Raw genomic sequence first — 24,070 nt, 5'->3', positions numbered from 1 at the left:
GGTTGAGCTACAACAGCCAAAGACCACATTAGCTTCCACTCCTGTCAGACAAGAATCCAAGGCTAACGTGGGCACAGATTCACCTGAAGACACTGGAAAAAGACCAGGTAATGTTTACCCTTTCTTTCTTTCTTTCTTCTTTCTTTCTTTCTTTCTTTCTTTCTTTCTTTCTTTCTTTCTTTCTTTCTTTCTTTCTTTTACTTGCCCAGTTGTGGTTAATCAGTATATACATTATGACCACTGACAAGTGAAGTGGTTAACACTGTTTATGACTCAGCACCTGTCAGTGGGTGGGATATATTATGCAGCAAGTGAACATTTTGTCCTTAAAGTTAATGTGTTAGAAGCACAAAAAATAGGTAATCGTAAGGATTTGTGCAAGTTTGACAAAGGCTGTGGCCGATTTCAGAAGGATAATGCGCCCTGCCACAAAGAAAAAATGCTACAGGAATGGCTTGAGGAGCACAACCTCGAGCTTGAGGTGTTGATTTGACCTCTAAAATTCCACAGATCTCAATCCAATCAAGCATCTGTGTGATGTGCTGAACAAACAAGTCCGATCCATGGAAACCCCACCTCATAACTTACAGCATTTCCTCGCTGATCCTACTGTCATTTTACTTTTTCTTTTACTTTTACTTTTTTCATTTTACTGCCAACCTCCCCCCCCCCCCCCCCCCCCCCACACACACACACACCTCACACTTCGTTATTGCACTAATGGACTGTCTACACAAAGACCTATGATCACTTTTGCTCATTTACTCATTTCTCACCCCACAATTAGTTACTGCACTAATGGACTGTTACATAAAACTATGCTCATATGCACACTTACTCTTCTTTTTTTTGCATTGCTGGGGCTTTCCTCCAGGTACTCCGGTTTCCTCCCCCGGTCCAAAGACATGCATGGTAGGTTAATTGGCATCTCTGGAAAAATTGTCTGTAGTGTGTGATTGCGTGAGTGAATGAGAGTGTGTGTGTGCCCTGTGATGGGTTGGCACTCCGTCCAGGGTGTATCCTGCCTTGATGCCTGTTGGCGCCTGAGATTGGCACAGGTTCCCCGTGACCCGAGGTAGTTCGGATAAGCGGTAGAAAATGAGTGAATGAATGAATGTATATCATATTCATAGCACATATATATTAATTTGTATATTATATTCATAGAACATACATATCTGTAAATTACTGATTATAGTAATAGCCATATATTTTGCTATAGCACATATCCTTTGTAAATCTGTATATTTGGTCATAGTACGCACACTTCTGTAAATCACTCCATATTACCACTTACTTAACTTATTTAAATCTTGTACAAACTCTATATCCTGCACTTACTACTATTGCACTCTGGTTAGACCTGAACTGCATTTCTTTGCCTTGTACTTGTACATGTGTAATGACAATAAAGTTGATCTAATCTAATCTAATCTAATCTAATCTAATCTAATCTAATCTAATCTAATCTAATTTAATTTAAAGCATCTGCCACTAACATCTTCGTGCCAGATACCACAGCACACCTTCAGGGGTCTAGTGGAGTCCATGCCTCAATGGTTCAGGGTAGTTTTGGCAGCATATATACATACAGAACTCAGGCATAACAACTTGACCACCTTCCTTATATTGTGTTGTCCTCATTTTGCTGGCAAAACAGCCCTGACCCGTTGAGGCATGGACTCCACTAGACCTCTGAAGGTGTTCGATTAGATTAAGATCTGGAGAATTTGAAATGCACTGTGTATTCTGACACCTACAGTAGCTCATCTTTTATACTGGACCACACAGGCCAACCTTTGCTCCTCATGTGTACTGCAACTGGTTTAACTGGGGCCAGGGTCATGGGCATATGTCTATATAGGTATCAGAATATAATCAGAAGACACTGGTCGGTGTGCTGAGCCCTGTTCACAACCAAAAGTGCCTACAATGGGCTGTGTCTACAATCTGATCAGTGGTATAAAATATATAGTATTATTATTTTCCTTCTCATTTATTGTTTTAGTTTATAAATACATAACCTGTGGACGTGTGACAGTCACAAGTCTACAATCTACAAGTGTACATGTCTGCAAGTCTAAAATGGTCTACCGTCCCATGATTAGTGAAAGCAAAATCTTTTATTAACTTTATAAATCCTGATTGCCTTAAAAATTAAATAGCATTTTTAACAAAAAGTTCAACTACATATATTTTCTGCACACATTGTAAAGGAGGTGTGTTTATCCTCAGAATTCAATCTATTAGCTTGTCACGCATTCTTCAAAATAAATGTAAGTTACAATTAAAAACATTTTGTCTGCTTTTTAAAATAATAATAGGTCTTTGTTAATGAAGAAATATTAATTTATGCACTTTTGTGCCAGTTGGAACATTTACATTCACAAGATTAGAAATTAGAAATATCAGAGAACTTTTCACACAGCTTTATATCCAAAATCCATATCTATATTCATATTTAACAACCACGTGGGTTTTAGTTATCAGACAGTTGCTGCTTCACCTCTATGGCTAAAATTAGGTCATATTTGAAAAGAGATAAACAACGTAAATGCAAGCAGATGCTTTTTGTTAAATTATGGTAATTACATGCAAAAGTGTTAACAAAAATTTATAGGAACGGCATGGGTTTCAGAAAATCCTAGTGAAAGAGGACTGAATTCGACTAATTTAAAAAAAAAAATCACTTCCTTAAATAAAAAAAAAAGTCCTTAGGCAACATGAAGGCGGTGAATGGGGGAGGCTTTATGTCCGATTGAGTTGATTAATGGACTTCATGTCTACAACATCCGTTATACGAGCCATGTGGGTTAAACAATGTGCTGTCGAAAATGGGCACCAAACGTGCCACATCACAGATATCTCTTGAGACAGATGACTTCTTACAGGCCTCTTTTCCTAAGAATTATGTTATTATTATTATTATTATTATTATTATTATTATTATTATTATTATTATTATTATTATTACATGACCTAAATGCAAACGTATTACATTTATGCTTATATCCTAGATTGTGGTAAGAAGGTTATGTTCACATATAAGACTGAAGATTATAAGTTAATATCGGTGGTCATTTACCGCGGTTTTACTGGTATTCTAACACTCTCTAGTTGTTTCTGTACCGCAAACAAACAAACAAACAAAAAAATACACAGTAATCGCTGAAAGAAGGCCACATTTCCCAATGACTCCTATACTCTTTTGATGCTCAAATTCATTTCATTCATTGGAAATGCTTTCATTGCCATTGCCCACAGAAAGCACATGTTTTTTTATTATTATTATTTTAGCACGAGAATGAGAACAATACAAAAGGTGGAAGCACTTAGATCCCCATAATAGAAAGAAAATCCAGTGTTATATGATTAGCATGTCAACCATAGACACGGATTTCCTCGTGCAGAAAGCTCTAGTCAGCCCCCTCCTCTTGATGGCTTTACACTCATTCAGCTAGATTCAACACTCGAAACTTTAAATAAAACTCGAGCGCGCGCACACTGCCACTTAATCTGGTTATAAAGTCAACGTGATGTATTGTGATTAAAGGACATAAAGGACGTAAAGAGGATGCAAAAAATTAATTTTCGAAAACTATCAGGTCATCGAGTCTACTTCTTTTAAATGAATCTACTCAGTGATCTGTTCGCGTTGTAGTTCACATATTAAAAATAAACGTTTTAAAGATTGTTGGTGAATCACGTGATCAGGGCGCAAAATAAGGACGGGGAATAATGCTGAGAGGCTGGGAGGTGGAGGCGGTGGTGTGCGTTCAAGCTTTAGTCTGGCTTGGTGGGATCCCACGCCATTCAACGGGGCGAGTCGGTCCATTGTGACTATGGTGAAGATAGATAGATAGATAGAGAGAGAGCCAGAGGTAGATAGATAGATAGATAGATAGATAGATAGATAGATAGATAGATAGATAGATAGATAGATAGATAGATTTCTTAATGGTATTACACTTCTTGACCAGTGTTTACCGTCATAAAAAGAGGATCCTTGCGGAGGATGGATTTAATTTTAAGGTATTTCCGTTGATTGTTCATTACTCTAGAGTTACTGCAGTTGTGGGAAAAGTTCAATGCCAGTAAGCTTGAAGTAAGTTTGAACGTCAAACATGAGCATATTCAATTAGAAATGACAACAGTGTATTAATTTACATGTTTTACAAAACTGACAGTAGCATCACGCATCTACTTAAAAAAAGCATCTATATATTGCCGTCTAGAAGTCTGAAGTAACAACGTCTTATCACATTTCTAAGCCAAAAAACCCAAACTAGAAAATAAAAGTGTTTGCTTTATTCCCATTAAACTACTGACTGGACTATTAAATTATTCTTAGAAATCAATGACAAAAAATTTATTGTTGTTTATATCCCATCTGGAAGAAAACGCAACGTGTATTATAACATCTGGCACTAACTGCTCGCAATGCATTTACATAATTCTAATGCTTATTCCAAAGTTGTATGGAATTATATAAATCCTTTAAAAGATTACTTCAACCTTACTTTCAGAATCTTTCCAGAATCTAATATTTTAGTTAATTGTCAACATTTAGATAGCAAAAATGTTGCACTAGAGTGTAGAAATAAGGTTTTTCCAAAAGAACGAATAACAAGAACAGAGAATAAAACTCAAAGCAACATCGGCGGGTTGTTTCATGTGGAAGTCCACAAGGGAAACCACGGTATAAAGCAGAATAGTATTCAGGAGCGCGCAAATGCGCCGAGGTCACGGCACTCGAGTCTTGATTTATGGGCCGGGGGACTCCGGGCAGCTGCTGGTTACGAGCTAATGACTATTCGATCCAAACATAGAAAGAAAGAAGGAAAACAAGAAGGAAGGAAGGAAGAAAAGAAGGACGGAATAAAATAAAATTCTATCTATCTATCTATCTATCTATCTATCTATCTATCTATCTATCTATCTATCTATCTATCTATCTATCTATCTATCAATAAATTTAGATAGATAGATAGATAGATAGAAATAAATGTTATGAAAACTGAGTAAAGTGAGCAAACGTGCTATATATTATTATTATTATTATTATTATTATTATTATTATTATTATTATTATTATTATTATTATTATTAATAAATAATTAATTAAATATTATAAATATTGTATTGAGTATATTTATTATGTTAAATTATGAGACATTAGATATTATGGCTCGCTGTGGTATTTAATAAATCAGCTTTTTGTTTTCATTTTCTTTCTAGGCTTAAATGGAACTAACCAACGGGAGACTTCGTATCTTGTACGGTAAGAGCAAATGAACATATGTATACCACATAGACCCTCACCGTTTCTTTGTGACCTAATTTTCTTTTCAAATACTAAAGTTATATAGCTTTTAAAAAGCTAAATTGCAATTATACAAACCCGAACTATAGTATAGAGATGCAAAATCCCCGAACAATCACTATAATAAAAACAATGGAGTAAATAATTAACCAAATCTTTCACAAGTGCTGAGTCTTTGAAAAAAAAAATGCAGACTCGTGGATTTTTAGGATCCCACACAGCAACCCACGCCGAGCTCTGCTGTCTGTCGGCGTGAGGAATTTAGTGTTATTGATTTAAAAATACTGTTAAAAAAATCGTTGTTGTTTTTGTATTACTTTCACGTGAAGATATCCAGGCAATATCTTTTTTTGTCATTTTTTAAATTAAAAATGTATTTTTGTTTACTTATAGATTGTACCCAACCGTTGTCTTCGACTCGACAATGTCAGGGTTTTAGTCTATTTTATAGAGCAATGGTAACACATTCAATAAACCTACAGACCAGAATTGTCCGCTTATTGTGTCATTAATATGGGAATATATATAAAAATTTGCTCATTATACTGTACGCTGGTTTTTTAATGTGTACGAAAATATTATCTGTTATCCATATTTTTAAAGGCGATAATGTATTTCTGTTCAAACCTCATTGCATTAGCATGAATACGTTGGCGTTGTGTTTCTAGTGAGTCTGTTAACATTTCTGAGAGTATCTGTGTGCACGCGCGTTGATGTGTCTATATGTGCATGCTGAAGGATTCACTTCAGCTCAGCCCATTGCCAGATTTAATGTCCGGCATTTAAACAAGGACACGTCTTTGACATGGCATGTTCAAGCGCCAGGCCTGGGCGCACGGGATTGCAACCTCACTTTTGTACCGGTTACGTTAACCTATAAAAAAAAGACACCCTTCAGCTCGTCACTCGGCGGTTTGTTTTAGTTTCAGCTCCCAGGGCTCCTGAAAGTGCGCATTCCTGCTGTTTTTCCGACTGAATATTTCTCAGGAGCCGCTGAATGAGAGCAGTTCGCATCGTACTGTGCGCTGATCGTCACAAGCGAAGGTAAGAAAGCGAGAAGCGGAGGCTATCGCGTGGATCTTTTATAGCGGGCTTTGTGATTTATGACTGCGCGACATAAATCTCGGTTCAGGAAGAGTTCACACACTAACATACACACACTCGCTCACTCGCAGACAAGCTAGATATCTCTAGTGCGGCAGCGGCGGTCTTCACATTTTGCAGCATGGGCTTGTTACATTTTCGCGACAGAGTAACAAAGGAAGGATTAAAATTTCACTTGTAAAACTTTGGCCGTATTAGACGGCTTTTATTGGTTTTCTTATACAAGTCATTTTATTAAATTCAAATTCAAATGTATTTGTATAGCGATTTTAACAAATGTACCAAACAAAAGTAAATACAAAGATTAATATTAGAGATATTTAAATGTATTTGTATTTATCCCGAATGAGCAAGCCTATTCTTCTTCTTCTTCTTCTTCTTCTTCTTCTTCTTCTTCTTCTTCTTGTTATTATTACTACTACTACTACTACTACTACTAATTTTTACTCAGTGCTGTTGAATGCAATTTATTTTTTTAAATATTTAGTAATGCACTTATTGAAATAGAATGTTAACATCTAGATATTTGATCACATTCTTGATTTTCAAAAATACTAATACTGTTGCTGCTGCTGCTGCTAATAATAATAATAATAATAATGATAATAATAATAATAATTAGCAGATATTTAACCATTATTAGCTTTTTATTTTGTTATATTATATAAATGTTATAATTTGCAATTTATATCGATTTTTTCATTTAATTTCTTACCTGCAAAATTGCCCTAAAAATTAAATCTGTACAGATATATCTTCGTATGAACGATAATAGATTAAATACATAACCTGTTTGCATTAAATGTATAACCTGTTTATTATTATTATTATTATTATTATTATTATTATTATTATTATTATTATTATTATTATTATTATTTGCAGTGTCCGTTACTGGCTTGGCTCCGACTCTAACATACATTTAGCTGCCTGCCATTGGTTACTGAGGCTCTCCCGCTCTCTCTCTCTCTCTCTCTCTCTCTCTCTCTCTCTCTCTCTCTCTCTAACCTGGTAACCCTCATACATCAACCGGTGGTGTATGCGGCGACAGCAGCCATTATTATGAGCTGCTGAGGAAAGGTTCACGGCGTGGTCATAGAGACGCACGGCCGCCCGGTTTTTCAGGTTTCCCAGAGGACCTCTATCCATCTTTGTTGGGCTTTTGCGAATGGAGGGGAATGCGGTCGTTATGGTGTCATGGGCAACTGTGTGAGCGTCCAATCGGGTTTAGTGTGGAAATGGAGAGAATTATTCCGAATATCAAAACCAAATCCATATGTGGACACCCGGAAATTCCTCGTAGATTGCATATTGTTAAGCACAATATCAAGAAAAGTAAAGTAGGAAACAAGTAATGCAACAAATTACCAATTTATTTATATTCCTTCACCGAAAATCCAGTTGTTTCGAGGTATATAGAGCAGTTCCATATGTTTATGTATCATCAGTCGTCAGTATTCACTATTGTTACCTTTTGCCATAAGGTAAGTGGCGAGCCACGCTTTTAAATCTCTCTTTGCTGTCAGCTAGGCTTCTAAAAGTAAGATGGATAGGGTCCATTTCACTCGCCTATCGTATCTCCTTCTACTTTAGGTGCACCCCAGGAGCCTATTGGAGGAGAGGCGTCACGTGACAACATCGTGCAAATGTTCTTCTACGACGGTGTCAGGACCCTGTCAGCTATTGAAATAAGCATTTGGAAACGGCAAAATGCAGAACGCGACCTACTGCGACGGTTTGGCCATTTACAGTGGCTACTCCAAGCAACGTGCGAATGGATTGGCTTACGAGGCCAAACAGCAGAACTATTTCTCAACCGTTCATGTGGAAAGTGACGACCAACGACCGGCCTGTTCTATGCAGTGCCCCACAATCTCCGGCACGCTTCACAATCTGGAAGACTCACAGAATAAAGGAACCCAAGTTACAGTAGGAGCAAATGATCGACTGTGCCCTAAGACCATAGCAAAAAACTCAAGCAATGGGCAAAATGTAAAGAACGCAGGACACAGTACCCTTACATCAGCAACTCGCAAGCAAATCTACCCCTGGATGAAAGAGTCGCGCCAGAACACCAAGCAAAAATCAAGTAGGCCTGTCACAAGTTCAGGTGATTACAACAATACCTCTAAATAAATCTGTAAATCTGCATTCACTTATGGCCCGACAAATAAAAACAAGCAAACAGCAAACAAAAACAAATCCTGTCTTTAGCAGTGAAGAAAAAATAAGCTAAAAGGATCGAAGCGAATGTAAACTGCTGTGATAGAGCGAGATGTGACAAAAGCTTAATGTTCTGTTCCGTTCAATAAAACGTTGGCGTGGATTTAGCAAAGCATGGTGAAGCTGCAAACTATAAATTATACTAAGCTAATTGCTAAAACAACAACAACAACAACAATAATAATAATAATAATAATAATAATAATAATAATAATAATAATAATAATAATAATACGTGCATCACAGTTTCCTGTCAAATCCAACGAGAATTATATGGTATTATCATACCAAGCATTTCGATTCACTCTATTCACTTTTACCTCTAATATAAATGCATTTTGTACGTATTATTGTCATCCACGAGGTTTCTTTAAATGTGGAATAATGGGAAAAAAACCCTCAAATATAATTTATTCACTCAAATGGTTCATTTGGTTTGTCAATTTATTTATCAGGGTTTTTTTTTTAAATTATTAGCACACAGTCAGTTGCATTAAATCGGGCTTAATCAATATTTAAATAAACGGGGAGAGAGAGAGAGAGAGAGAGAGAGAGAATATGATAGAAAAAGAGACTGTGCCTTGTTTCAGAAAAAAGTGTGCAGCAACTCAGTCTTCTTTCCTTTTTTCTTCTTACAGACTCCATTAGGCCTGTGTGTGTGTGTGTGTGTGTGTGTGTGTGGCTCTATTTTTTATTTTCTTCATATTTATTTATTATTAAGTAGTGTGACATTTTGGTGGAAATCTCTTCATTAATGTTACTATATAGCGTATTATTATTTGCATCAGAGCAGGTAAAGCTCATAAAAATCAACTTTAACTGCTACTTTACACTTACTGAACATTTTGTACTGAAATCGCAGTACAGCAATACTAGAGGAAAGTAAGCACTGTTCACTATGTACATGACTAAGTTGAACAATAACGGAAAGTCATATAATTTATATCAGACTCTTGTAGACAAATTTCACAAAACTCAAGTGTTTTGATCAGCAAAGGTGATAGGACACTAAATATAACATTGAGACTTCCATAAACATATAATTAACTGTTATCAGCTAATGAATATCCTGAGTTAATGATTATAACCCTGTTCAGATACGTCTGGTGCTAAAAGAATTACTGATAGCACAAACCTTAGTGTGAAGCCGAATTACCATGTATGGCTAATGGCTTCTGCCCTTGTGTCAATATTTGATGTGCTGTGAGTGAGAAGAGGTTGGTTTATGGTAGGGAAATAGTTCTGTCCTAAATTATTCTCCAAAAATATTGCAATAGTGTGAACGGGTTTGAGTTGAAAAGATTTAACCTTCATCTCCTAGTATTTACACCTAGATGTGTTAAACATATAGAACATTGTGCTTTTACTGTCAGACCATTTAATATTAGGTGAGTATTGAAACAGATAGTCTTAAAGACTTAAATTGAAATAAATAAGACATAATAGTTGTTTGCATGTCACTTGCTTGTAATAACTGCATCAAGCCAGCAATACAATGAAATCACCAACAATTCTTCCTTACAGGTTTCTTTCAGTTGTTGTTTGTTTTGGGGGAGTTTTAGTCTCCTCTTGGGCAGCTACTCAGTTTGGTTAAGGTCTGGTGAGCAACTTGGCCAGTGTGAAACGTTCCCCTGATGAAGTCCTTTGTTCAGTTGGCAGTTTGTTTTTTGCCGTGTGCTGAAGTTCCTCCCAATTACCTTGGATGCATTTCTCTGTAAATTGGTAGACAGAATGTTCTAAATACTTCTGAATTCCTTCTGTGAGCATCATGAGTTCCATCATCAACAAAGTGTCGGCCATGCAAGCCCAAGCCATGACACGACCACCGTTCTTGACCCCATGAGCTTGTATTTTCATAAACAGGTCCCTTCTTCCTGCACATATTGGTTTTGATTCCAGAACTTTTGTAGCTCATCTCAGTATTTCTTTACAAATCTCAATCTGGCCTTCTTTTTACTACCGACGAGAGGGTTGCAACCTGTGGTATGGCCTCAATATTTCTGCTCTCAAAGTCTTCTTTAGATGTTGGAATATGATACCTTATACCTGACCTGTGCAGGTTGTTGTTGGTGGCATTGACTGTTGTTTTTGGGTCTTTTTTTTTTTTACTGCTCTCTCAACGTCATCAACTACTTTTGTTTTCCTCGGGTGACCCGTTCCATGTGTTTGTTAGTACATAAGTGTTTTTTTTATTTTTCAGGACATTCCAGTTTGTTGCATATGTTATGAACAATGCTTATGCAATGGCTCTGAATTGGTTTTCACTCTTCTCTGTGCTTCAGAATGGCTTGATTTTTCACAGAGCAGGAAATATATTTTTAATCGTATAAACAGGGAACAGCTAGGCAAAAAGAAACTCCTCTCAGTCACATATTCGAATTCTGATTAAATAAGAAAAAATTTGTGGGTTCAAACAAAAGTACCATGTTCTATGTTGTAACATCTAGATATAAATATTAGGAAATGAAGCCAAAATCCTTCATGGTATAGCAAAAACAAAAGAACTGAATTTGTTTTGGAGGGGAGTGTATACATAAATAGACTTTTAGCTAAGCACATACTTAATGTCTTTTATTATTCACTTATGGGTGCATCATTGCCATTGCCAAGGCTCCTTCTGTGCTGGTCTGTATATTTTATTCAATGAGAGATCTTGTAATCATATTCCATTACTAAATTCTGACTGTACTAATTGGACTTTCCTTGTGTTTAGAGAGCTGTTCAGGAGACAATAGCCCAAGCAACTCTCACAACTCTAAGCGTGCACGCACTGCCTATACTAGTGCACAGCTAGTCGAGCTTGAGAAAGAATTTCATTTTAATCGCTACCTTTGCCGTCCACGGCGAGTGGAGATGGCAAATCTGCTCAACTTGTCTGAGCGCCAAATAAAGATCTGGTTTCAGAATCGCAGAATGAAGTACAAAAAGGATCAGAAGGGACAGTCTCCAAATAGTCCGATTCTGCCGACATCTGGCAGTGTGGCTGATGGAGGAGGATACATAAGCTCAATACATTCTATGGTAAACAGAATGCCATACAATGCATTATCTCCAACAGCTTATAGCAATGCTCAGAGGAACACCTACAGCCTGTCTACATCACATCCACAAGCCTTAAGCAGTATGTTTAACAACTGCCCATCTTCTCAAAAGACATACCTAGGAACCCGTTCAGTCACGCCTGAGTGTGACATGCAGCATTTCCAAGATAACAATCATATTGGCGTGCAAACGCAGGGCAGTAATGAATATGTAGGTGCTAATGGAACCTATGTGGATAGCATTGGAAGCACCGGAAGCTCAATTTACAACCTGCCACAGCTCCCTCAAGATGCTCATGACAATATAGACTACAACAGTGCCATCAGCATGGGAAACAGCCATTATCCTGGAGCACTGGAGCCAGCTCAGTACTCATACTCAGACTTTACACAACACTACTCTCAGGGAAAAATTCAAGAAGCATCTAAATTGACACATTGATAACATGACTATGTCTTTTTATGTTATTTATCAATTGCACACATGCTGCTGAATTACATCTCCTGATTTCTTGTTGAATTTTCTTGTTTTTAAATTGCTCTGTTTTTAAATATACTGTTATATTTTCACATCCTTGAGAGACGCAGTATTTGTATATGATTTTAGATGATTAGACACAGGGTAGGATAAACAGGGTAGAGTCAAGACCTTTTTATGTTCCCAATGTGAAGGATAATCCTGATAGACTGCTGTTCTACAATCAAAGGTTTTCATTTTTTAATTGACATTTTATGTTGTACTTAAGGAGAAGTAGCCAACAACTTAGATGCCATATTTCAACTGGCTTATATCTCAAAATCAGGCTGTACAGAAATGTAAATTTCTATATGCTTCAATACTCTATGAATACACTATGAATACACTATGAATTTCTATTATTCTACAAAGTCTTCCAGTATATTATACTAGGCAAAGATGGCATTGTTCCCTACTACTTTATGGACTTAATCACAATAGTTTGAGTTCTATATCGGAAGATTTTTTTCTGAATATATCAACCCTATCACTATGCCACCAACACAATGGAAAACAGGCATTTGGGAAGCAGACATGAAGCTTAGACATATTCACATATATAAAGGAGATACATTAAGCAGTGTTTGTCCAAGAGGATTTTGTTTGAATAACAATATAGAATAACAAAAATGATATCCCATGAGCATACCAGTTTAAATATATCTTAATGTGATCTTTTATTATTTCTTTGAGGAGCTTCATGACAATATGTAGCCCTGTACAAGGTATACGATCTGTATTAGCTATATGAATCTGCAGCTCAAAATATGAAAACATTTCTTTTGTTTGCACAGAAATATGGAAGCTCACAGATTGAAGCGCAGTAATGAAGTGCTTGGATGTGTTAATTCGCTCATGCATATCATTTTAATGAACATAATAATGAAGTATTTGTTTTGTGACCAGGGTTGGAACATTACAAAAAAAAGAGACGAAGCAAAAGTAGCCTCAGTTTCCTGTTATAGGCATTTAGGAATGAAGTCTGAAGTGATCTTTATCTTCTGTAGCCCATCCCCCTCAAGGTTTGCTATGTTATGGGGTCTGAGATACTTTTTCACTCACCATGGTTGTAAAGAGTGGTTAAGTGAGTTACCATGGATTTCCTGTCAGTGATACCAATCTGGCTGTTTTAATGCAATCTCCCTCATTGTTCACTGAATGGGTTTGCACTTGCACCATTTTGTGTACACTCTGTAGATTTATTCTGTAAGAACATCATAGGTTATGAGCAGCTCGAGCTAGCACAAATAATCAGTCATAATTTACAGAGATAATGTTTCCCCATTCTTCTGTTTCAGAAAACCGCAGTGTATATTTTACTTTATTTACTAGGTAGAATTTACAGCTGTTTGTTTCCAGTGAGCTGAAAACTACAGAAGTGATGTAATGTTTACTCGAACCCGATTGGGCTCTTGAGAATGCTGACCAGAGGTGGAACATATGGTTCCTGCACATAAGTTAATATTTTGAATACAGTCATATATTATATTGTAACTGTGTTATATCTGGGCTTATTTCTGGATTTTGACATTGACTTCCACATTGGCCCTAAGACATGGAGTGCTGTTATGAAATAATCTACATAGTTCTCTTAGCTATCTCAGTGTTTCCCACACAATTGCATGGGTTGTTTGTGCACACAAGTTCTACCAGGTCAGAAGTCTGTATTTAGAGTGGCCAAAAATGACAAGGTGTCACTGGTTATAAGCTTGGTTCCTATTTTAGTTCTTATCATCCATTCCTAGTGTTAGCTGCCATTGGATTGTAGCATTAATGCTGCTAAGTGGTTAACAAAAACAACTTTATATACAATTTAAGGTTAACATAATGTTTTTTTTTAAATTTTTGTTAAGCTTTTTGTTTAATTTTCTTTGCTTTTTGTTGTAATTAGAGAAAAACAATTAGAGATTTTTATTTTGCTCTCTTCCATAAAAAAAAAAATAAGTGAAAGAAATAACCAATACATGGATATTCTTGATTTATTCATGAAATAGCAAATGAAAAGAAAAGTACATTAATCCTTTTTTAATCAGTGTACACAATTTCCAGAGAATTAGGACCAAAGGGACAAACACTTTTAACCACAATTCAAATATCAAATATGAAACTGACCAAAATTTTGTAAAGAATACACCAAGGGTAAGTCACTATAAAAACTAATTATTTAGGTTCTATGAGCATATAAAGTTTCCTGCAAAATGTGGTGCTTTTTTCAAATGTCTTACATTTCTCACGTACTTACCTCAAAACATATTCACAACAAATGGCACATCTGGATGCATCATTAAAATATGAAAGACATAGATGCACCAAATAGACAACGGACTCACCCAACTCAGCATGTTTCAATAGAAGTTTTTCTCATTTGATATGGAAAATCAATTTTAATTATTCAGAACAATATGCTGTTTGTGAGGCTAATAATTTGAATATCCAGATTTAAAAGGTATAGTCAATGAATATAAAACTGTCTTTAAAAAATATTTTTATTTTGTGCATTTTAGATATAAATATTAAGATATAATTATCTTTGAATCAAAATTTTACAAATTGTTTGTTCACAAAGTGATGTTCAGTAAATTCTCGCATCTCGCAGCTGTGTTGAGGTCCAACATTAGAGACATTAGAGAGATCCTCCGAGCAGACACATCCATTACATGTTGACAGCTTCCCAGGACCATGTGTGTGCCTGTGAGTGGAGAAGAATTTAAGATGAAAAGTTCTTCTAACATTTTTACACTATTCCAGAAAAAAAGTTAACGCCCTGCAAACGTGTGTCATAAGCAACACAAACATTGAGCAAAGTGTTGAATGTTATACCACAACATTATAAGGTTGTCATTCATCTCCTGAATAATTGCAGCTTTTTTTGGCAAATATTTATTCTATTCACAAATTTTCTGTAAGAATAATAAATGATTTACATGACCAAAAAGAGCTTAATTGTCTATTTACAGTTCAGTCTGTTTACATATTTATGCATAAGCCTGTTTAAGCTTGCATACTCTAAGCTTCTTTGTGTTTAGCATATTTTTTTTGTACAATTTCCACTGAACGAAAAGATCATTTTCAAGTGTACTAAAGAGCATTCACCAGTATTTTTACAGCAGTTTTATCATCTTTGATGAGTAGAGCAAGCCAGAGCAAGAACCTATAATCCAGAAGCACAAAGACAGGCGCGCATACATGTGTAGCATACATTATAAGAAATAAAGAAATATTAAAAAAAAAAAAAAAATCTTAGTAGACGTATTGTTGAATAACGGAGGTCATACTTGTGTCGTGCTTTCAGTGGGTAAAAAATCAAGAGATCTTCAACTAGCCTCCTACTGCAAAAGCCAGCTTAAATTGTCCTGTCGCAGAATGATGACTCAAAATATTTAAGACAAAAACGAAAAAACAAACAAACATTTAAATAAATTTCATTGAACAGAATATTTCCAGAGATTGTACCAGAAAACTGAATAATGCAGTTGTATTTAAAGTACTCACCACTTATATATTTCCATTAATATTGTTATATCCAAAGAGAATTTGTTTGAGTTCGAGTGTAAAAAAGAATAAAACAGGAGATAATGTTTGTAGTGTCTTCTTGGTCCCTTTCTGGCTGTATTGGATCTTGGTCAGAGTAAGAGAGCTGAAATATGTTGTGGGAGTGCGATGTTGTCAGACCTTTTGGTGAGTAAGATTGATCACGCGCAGGCTTCCATGGCTCTTTGTTTAGTATACAAGCTCTAAAACAGCGATCAGCCGGCATGGTCTTTCGGTTCACGTTTTAAAATAAGCAACAGAAACAGCATGTTTAAAAACGACCCCTCATATAAATAACCTTTGCTATATTGTGTTGTATTGATAAATTATATAATGCTTCTCATATACCCCAATCATGATAATTATTTTGGTTTTATAATATAAGACACGCAGAGTCACATAACGTTGTCTGCGTAATACGTTAGATTTAAAGTAAATTAACAGATAATGTTCTTTTTGTGGACCTCAAACAGACACAATAACATAATTGTTCAAATTGAAATCTCTACCACACAAGTACACAAGTCTATATGTCTAGAACTCAGTAGTTATTTGGCTTATAATATATGCTATTATTATTGCAGGTAATTTTGCGAGCTGATCATATAGGTTCTTTAATTTTTTAGACAAGGCTGTTTGGTCATGGGTTCAAATGTAAAATGTTCTAGCCGGTGTTATAAAGTAACAATGGTTTACTCTTGTCCCATTTAATTATTTACTAGAATACTATTGCAAGGGAAATACTACTATTATAACATTATGTATTAGTGTATTATGTTGCGATATAAAAGCCATATTCCACCGCAAAAATACAGCAAGGTATCTAAATTTTAAAAAGTTTTTGCTTCCAGTTGTGTTGAAACCAAAAATTGTCTAATAAAACTAATATTTATCATTTGTCGGTGCAATATCAAATATGTTTCCATGAACTAAGGTAGATACTTTTATTGGCCCAAATAAACGGAATTTATCTGATAGGACACTTATGATCGCCTGGCCATAGTGTTTAAAGCACCCTCAAGCGAGAGAAACGTCCTCCTCTTGTAACAGGAAGCCATGAAATGAACCCGGGCTTGCCTTGCGAGATGCGTGCCTGACATCTGTAACTCTTATTGATGAGGCTTTTAGAGGTCATCATTTAGGGGATTTGCGCGTTCTCAGGCGCTTATCACTTCGTGAACACATTTCCTATAGCCTGAGTTTCGTGAACCCGCATCGACGTGGCCGACTCTGTTACCGCCGTAATAGCCGGGCATACAGGAAAAGGGCATGGACGAAAAGGTCCAGTCTTCACGCGCAAGACCAAAGAAACCCGTATAGAGAAAAGACAATTCGCACTACTTGAAAAATGATGCGTTAAAGAATGAAATGATGCCTTAAAGAAGACTTCAAAAGCTATTCTACCATGTTCTGTAATTTTAAAACAACTCAAACCCATTTAAATCTACGATCATTTACAGGCTTTGTTACACCATTTTTATTGACTTTATCTAACAACGCTTTTGCGTACATTTTAATATTTAATAGTGAAGAAATACGAAATACTGTATGGGGTTACTCTTTCCGTACCGTACCTTTTTCGTACTTCCACTACGCGCTGTAATAGATCAACTGCAGTGTCACTCGGTTTAAAATATGTCCTTAATCTTGTTTCAGGAGAGCAGAGAGCAGTGTATCCATAGCCTAGTTCATTATCATTAGGTACATTATGGTGCAATATTTTTCGCTTTGAATGTTAAGATAAACAAATTTAAGCGCATGTGTCATTTTCTGATCTGTATCTATACCTACAATTTTTAATGTGGCCTGGTGGACACACTGCCTCTGTTCCAAACTCTCCCGAGCGCATAGGCCGTCGTCATCTTCGGGAGAGGTTCACGCCGTCTGAGGACCGACAACACCAACACACAGCTTTTGGAGCTGGAGAAGGAGTTGCAAGTGTTTATGTCCTCGAAGCTAGGGAATGACGGGGGTACTGAACCTAACTGAACTGAAGGTGAAGTGTAGTAAATCGCCGTATGAAGCAAGACGGGAGCTTCATTCCGTACATCAAACCCAAGAAATAGAGTTTCCGATGTAGGTCGCTATGGATATGGGCGTTTGCCAAATGCTGTAAATGTAAATGTATTAAGAATCGGGCAATTTCAGCTCTCCACTAAGGGTGGACTGGCTTTTGGAGACTTTGTTCAGCGGATTTTTTCTTGCTTAGTATGGGCAGCCTAAAAAGCACTCCACGTATGGGTTCTGTTTATTTTTCCCTCCAACATATGCTTATGTGTGATACATAGGATAGATGTTAGAGATAAATAATAATTTCATTTCAAATTTTACAATTTTTATTCTGTTTCACTGCTTCTGTGAAGCTGCTTTATCACAAAGTCAAATGTTAAACAAGCTATACAAATAAATTGAATTGAATTGATATAGTACTATATACGTGCATATACGTCTGATTTAATAATAAAACAAAACAATAGAATATCTGAATTAGAGCTGTTGATCAAAATGTGGCATTTTAAGTTGTAAAACTCTGCATGGATGCTTCTTTCTGTACAGTCTTTGTCTGAGGAGCTGCGTGGGGGAAATGCCTGAGATGTTTCATTTCCTGCCAAACTCATAAATCAACCTCTTTCACGCAACATGACAGCACGAGACAATAGCAGGGACCACTGAACAAATAAAAGCCACTCCACATTTTCTTCTCTAATTTTGAGTGAGCTAGAGCAGGATTCATTGAATGCTATCGTATCCATATATAAAACAGTGTACAAGAGTTTACTATTATTATTATTATTATTATTATTATTATTATTATTATTATTATTATATAATCGACCGAATCGTTGAACCTCGGTAAGGGCAAGTCTGCTGTTAGCCTTGTGCTTAGAGCCGTCGGAACAATACTCAGAAACAAAGCATAGACGATATTAAAATTAAAAATTAAAACATGATAAAAATGCAGTACATCAGTATCAGTCTCTAGGTTTATATGAACACAGGGTACAGTGTAAGCAAAAACCTGGCCTTATAACTAGTTAAAATAAACAACCTCCCCTGTTTTGTTGGAGTCTGGCATCGTCTACTATTTATACTCTTTACTTGAGATCAAGTTAGAGTTCTGTTACTTTTCTTTTGTTATTTTTTTATTTTCTTTGCAATAATATTTTTGTTACAATCGTGTAATTTAAACAGTTATAGTAAGCATTATAATTCAGTCCTAATTTAAGATGTAGTGGCAAACTCCGGTTTGTATTGGCGGAAAGGACGTTGCGTTCCAATTGCCTTGTAAGTGGTCCTTTGCAAGTTGTAATGACGTCATTTCCTACCTCTGGACGTTCTATGCACGAAGCGGAAACAACATGGACACCTCTATGGACACGTGTTTTGTTTGCTCTGTAAGAGCACGTGAAGCTCATAAAAAGCGATTTTACCACCACTTGTAAAGTTGCTGTCCAGAGTGTCTCCTGATTCTGCTCTACTCTAGTGACCTTAGGATTCATGCAACATTCTGGATTGAAGTCGCAGTACAGCAACAGCAGTAGCTTAGCGACATTGGACAATAGCGAGTAGCTAATGCTGCGTTATGATGAAACATCAACTGGCTTGGTTAATTCTGTAACACAACACTATACTAATATTAATTTTGAGAAGGTATTATCACGAATTCTAGAATAACCAACCACATAACTATGCAGCCTTGTGCACAGCGCGTAATCTGAGCAAACCATATTGGAACAATCTGAAAAATATTAAAATGTTTCTCAAGAAATATAGTAGAAATGCGATGTTATTTGCGTAGAATGAACTTCGATTTTGTTCAGTACCACGGTCGCCAGGTTCTTCGTACAGTACCCTATGCTGGAAATCAACTAAAATGAGTGTGAAAGCACTTTAGTTGTGGTTATGGCGCGGATTTCACATAAATCTGGCAACCTGACTCTATTGATGTGGGTTTGTGTGTGTGTGTGTGTGTGTGTGTGTGAGAGAGAGAGAGAGAGAGAAACCAGCCTATCTGGTAGCAATGAAGGAATTCATAAACCAGTTTAACGTAAATAGCATTTCATAATTTATTTCCATCGCTCATTACAGTTATCTGAGCACATTACAGCAGAGAAAGTAAAAAAGGGGAATACATTTTTAAGTTGCAAAAAAAGATCTGAGGTTGTAATAGTCTATTGTTTGGTACTTTTCTCTTAAGACATTAACTGTGTATTAATTAAAGAACTTGAATTGTATTTGTTGCCTCTTTTGTATCAGACTGCATTTTGAGCTTAGTTTGTTTTTCTTGGTAATAACGCTTTTATACTCACAGCATAATTGTACCTTGTTCAGATGCACTGAACAAGTCTCTCCACTTCGCTGCTATATCAGCCCTGTGTTAGCTCGCTCCGTTAAATATCTCCCTGCCCAACACGCAACGCCATTCTGTTTGCATATTATCGACCACCTGTTCATTGTTACTACCAGAGGGGGCGCAATACGGCGGGTCGTGTATCTGCACTAATTTTACTCAGTCAAACGTTATGAAATTAAATAAACAAGTGTGTTCTGCGGAAGTTTCTACATCACACTGGAACAATCTTTAGTGATTAATTTGATTAAGATTCATTGCGACCTAGTCAAACTATGATTACATAATTGCTCGACGTCGGAGGATTGTTAAGTTAAGCCTCTTATGTTTCAATAATTCATGTAGGGTATTGAAAATGTGACACTCGTAATAGATTGTTGTTTTCATGCTATATAACCTACTATATTATTTAATTGTGTTAACATAAAATATAAAAAAACAAACAAAAATGATTTGTTACGAGACGTCAATAGTCGAGGCGTCATTAAGACTCAGTACCCGGCACTCACACAATAGAATTAAACTGTAAACATGCTACAGTGACTGATTTATTTGCATGTAAATTGTCTTACCTGGTACTGGCATAGTTATAGAGCTCCCATATATGTGAATACGGACCCGGCTTCCACCGATCCGTGCAGTACAATATCTCAGAGTTCTAACACTATTGTTTGATCAGTCAGTGAGTGGAATCCAGGGGGCGTGCTTACGTCATTTTGAAGGCGGAATTTGCATAGCCTTGCTCTTTAACGACTACCTGTCACGGCGAGGCGAGTGGAGCTCAACACCCAGCAAAGCCAACTGGTTAACCTGGGTGACCACGTGACTGTCACTGCTCATTCATATCACTTCTGCGCAGCCTCCCACATAACTCCGCTGATTGAAGGCGGCGGAAGGCTGGCGGTTGGACACAGGTTGAGGCAATATACACTCTCAACGTGACAGTAGGAGAGACCCTCGAGACAATGCCAGAATGAATACATTCGTAGATTACTCAGTGATGAGCGGCGGCGACAGCGGTGGCGGGGGTTCGTGCTCTGTCAGTGCATTCCATGCAGATCACGGAACTTTCCAGTCGTGTTCCGTCACGGTAAATAATTGCAACGGGAGCGAGCGGTTCTTGACTAGCAGAGCGTCACCGGACTCTGTATCAAATCATTCACATAAAGCCGGTTGTTATCAATCCTCCGGTACACTGCCAATTTCCTATGGCGCCCATCCAACTTACGGGGCTCAAACTTTTTGCACAAGTTACAATCACTACACCGTCAACCAGGACGCTGACTCCATTGCAGGCTTAAGTCAGTGCGGTCCGCTAATTTACTCTGGAAATACTGTCGAACCCCATCATCGTCATCATCATTTACAGCATGGTTACAACGGCAGCAGCGTTCGCTTACCTGGGCAACTTCAGTTTGCAGCTGCTACGTATGGTCACGGTCAGGATCAGGCCAATTTGGCGTTACTAGCAGGTTGTACGAACCCTCTCTCTTCTTTTCATGCGTCACACCACAACGCGTGCTGTTCATCTCTATCAGATGGTGTGCCAGCGGCGCAGACATTTGACTGGATGAAAGTTAAGAGGAACCCACCAAAAACAGGTGACTGGATGGAGTCTTTTTGGAGTAGAGAACGTGCTAGCTTAAGCTTAATGTAAGCCTGTTTGGAAAATTTTAAAATGTTGAATATTCTTGAATTGATGTTTTTATTTTTTTTCCTCAGGAAAAGTAGGAGAGTATGGCTATGGCGGCCAGCCCAACACTGTTCGAACCAATTTTACCACCAAACAGCTGACAGAGCTAGAGAAGGAGTTTCACTTCAACAAGTATCTGACACGTGCCAGGCGTGTAGAGATAGCTGCTTCTCTACAACTGAATGAGACTCAGGTGAAGATTTGGTTTCAGAATCGTCGCATGAAACAGAAGAAGCGCGAAAAAGAGGGTATGCTGCCCAAAACTGAGTCGGCACCAGGGGACGGCGGAGAAAAAGCTGAAGTTTCATCCGAGCTTTCTTTCTCTGCACCGTCAACGCCATCTCCTGGCTCCTCTGCGACTGATCCTTACTCGTCGGGCTGACTGCCTGTGACTGAGTTCTGCTAATGAAATAAGAAGTACAGAACCGTAGATCCATAGTTGTGGTGGACCTCTGTAACTGGATCTGACCACCAGGCATTTTGTCACTAGAAATAATGCACTATTTATGGAACTTGACATTGCAATTCAATTCAAGTGTACTGTATGTTATTGTAAAGTAGTGGGCAATCAAGTTTAATAATCAAATTAATTAAGTGGCTATTGCATTTTCAAAGACAATTATTACAGTTGCCAGGTTAATGCAAATATCTTAGCTGGGTCTAGATTACAGCACGCCTACCTCGTTTTACCTAGAATAGTGTCAACGATCTGAAAGTGTAATTGCTAGTCTCGGTAGGTAGAGAGAAAGAGATTGGTGCTGTCGGAGAGCCTGCATTATTCTACCTCATCGTCTCATCAGCCTCTGTAACCCGGGATGTTTGTGGTGTCATGGTTGTGCAGTCTAGTGTAAATCCTGCATGGCACTTATGTAGTCAGGGTCGCAGGAAAGCCTTTTTTATAGGGGGTACTGGAATTTCGTGCAGGTGTGCACTATGACGTCACACGCGGTTAAACACTAGTATCAGAATGAATTCGTTAATTTCTATAACAGCACAACTATGTACTATAGCTGTTACAAATGTAACATAAATTATATCTTTATAATAATACGCGCGTTGTAACGTGTAACAGCTAATTTATAGTAACAATTAACTTACACAGGAAAAGTGTAATTATAAACAGTTTAAAAATGTGCTGTCTAACAAAGAAAATGATGTAGTTATGGTGAAGCTGTCTATAAGGAGACATTTATTTACCAGAGACATCAAGATTCAGTAAGTTTCCCGACAAGGAGTTTCCACTATCACTATTTTCTAGTGGGAAGTTGGAAAGCTCAAACTCCTGTATCCTGAAGTCTCACGGATGTGTTGTTCATTAATACATTAAAAATGTGATTTAATGCAAATCACTGTCGTATAAATGAAAATGATCGGACATAGAAAAACTAGACAAAACTAGAAACTGTTTAAAATACTCAGCTGTAAAATGTGTCTATATATTTAGCAATTGTGTTCTTCTTCTTCTTCTTCTTCTTCTTCTTCTTCTTCTTCTCATTATTATTATTATTATTATTATTATTATTATTATTATTATTATTATTATTATTATTATGTTAGCAGTTGCAGTTTGCAATCCTGAAACCCTCATCAGTCCTGTTTTCGGTGTCCCTGCAGTCTACTTGACCAGTCGAGCTGAGTTTTATCAGTCGAGAATAGTGGCTTTATGTTATATTTACTGAAGAACTATAATTATATTCTGTCATTACTACGGGTCAATATATACGAAATAAACGTATTTTATTTTATTGTATTAGCATCTTTGTACCATTCTTACTACCAGTCTGTTCGACCAATGTTAATAAACAGAACCTAATTTAGATAACATTCAGCAGCATATGAACACATCAACAAAAGTGACATTCAGATGTTGTTCCCATATCCCACATTCCCAGTTTCTCAGGAATTTGGTGACAGTCTCAGTTTTCATGGCACCTTTCATTTTTTTTTTTTGTGTATCGATTAGCTTGTCAATACTGTCATCACTAAGAGGAACGTGCTCTCCAGCTCTAGTGGGATCTCATCCCAGTGGAAGAATATTGGCATTACTGTGACTTCTTAATTCGACAGAGACAGACAGACAGGGAAAGAGAGGCCATATTGGACACCCATCGTCAACTGAATGTTATCGGTGTTAATACACCCAGATATTACATGCAGAAATATAAGACTTTTTATATAACCTGTTTAAATCAGGCATTGCGTTTGCATTTTATAACACATATCCTCGCGCACGTATGTGCAAATGAATTTATATTCGACTACCTATTTGCATTTCCCAACATTTCCT

General features: G+C 36.9%; 2 protein-coding genes and 1 long non-coding RNA gene across 8 annotated transcripts; 2 read left to right on the top strand and 1 right to left on the bottom strand.

Moving 5' to 3' along the window:
• The first annotated feature begins 83 nt into the window (after nt 1-83).
• On the top strand, nt 84-13,934 carry hoxa3a (homeobox A3a). 5 transcript variants are annotated; one of them, XM_060857099.1, is made up of 4 exons: nt 84-107; nt 5,239-5,281; nt 8,021-8,537; nt 11,364-13,934. In XM_060857099.1, exons 3-4 carry the CDS (start codon nt 8,138-8,140, stop codon nt 12,131-12,133), a joined length of 1,170 nt encoding a protein of 389 aa, XP_060713082.1. In that variant the 5' UTR covers nt 84-107; nt 5,239-5,281; nt 8,021-8,137; the 3' UTR covers nt 12,134-13,934. The 5 variants fall into 5 exon arrangements, with proteins under 5 accessions (XP_060713082.1, XP_060713084.1, XP_060713080.1 ...); XM_060857101.1 differs by lacking the exon at nt 84-107 and adding an exon at nt 3,727-4,032; XM_060857097.1 differs by lacking the exon at nt 84-107 and having other exon boundaries at nt 5,199-5,281.
• A 344-nt stretch (nt 13,935-14,278) lies between these two features.
• Nucleotides 14,279-17,737, bottom strand: LOC132837441 (uncharacterized). 2 transcript variants are annotated; one of them, XR_009647533.1, is made up of 3 exons: nt 15,484-17,737; nt 15,302-15,359; nt 14,279-14,897 (listed from the first exon to the last, which is right to left on the bottom strand). It is a non-coding gene; the product is annotated as an uncharacterized LOC132837441 (long non-coding RNA). The 2 variants fall into 2 exon arrangements; XR_009647534.1 differs by having other exon boundaries at nt 14,279-15,359; nt 15,484-17,422; nt 17,531-17,737.
• Nucleotides 17,738-21,040: 3,303 nt separating this feature from the next.
• On the top strand, nt 21,041-22,165 carry hoxa1a (homeobox A1a). Its single transcript, XM_060857104.1, has 2 exons — nt 21,041-21,691; nt 21,813-22,165. Exons 1-2 carry the CDS (start codon nt 21,064-21,066, stop codon nt 22,163-22,165), a joined length of 981 nt encoding a protein of 326 aa, XP_060713087.1. The 5' UTR covers nt 21,041-21,063.
• The last annotated feature ends 1,905 nt before the right edge of the window (nt 22,166-24,070 follow it).

Source organism: Tachysurus vachellii, chromosome 21, assembly GCF_030014155.1.
Source record: "Tachysurus vachellii isolate PV-2020 chromosome 21, HZAU_Pvac_v1, whole genome shotgun sequence".
Classification (NCBI taxonomy): Eukaryota; Metazoa; Chordata; class Actinopteri; order Siluriformes; family Bagridae; genus Tachysurus; species Tachysurus vachellii.
Note: the sequence above shows the minus strand (reverse complement) of the source record. Positions and strands in the feature narration are given on the sequence as shown.

Coding starts and splice junctions, on each gene's coding strand:
- hoxa1a (XM_060857104.1), top strand. CDS start 21,064: ATGAATACATTCGTAGATTACTCAGTGATGAGCGGCGGCGACAGCGGT. Junction 21,692..21,812: donor GAGGAACCCACCAAAAACAG/GTGACTGGATGG, acceptor TTTTTTCCTCAG/GAAAAGTAGGAGAGTATGGC.
- hoxa3a (XM_060857099.1), top strand. CDS start 8,138: ATGCAGAACGCGACCTACTGCGACGGTTTGGCCATTTACAGTGGCTAC. Junction 8,538..11,363: donor TAGGCCTGTCACAAGTTCAG/GTGATTACAACA, acceptor CCTTGTGTTTAG/AGAGCTGTTCAGGAGACAAT.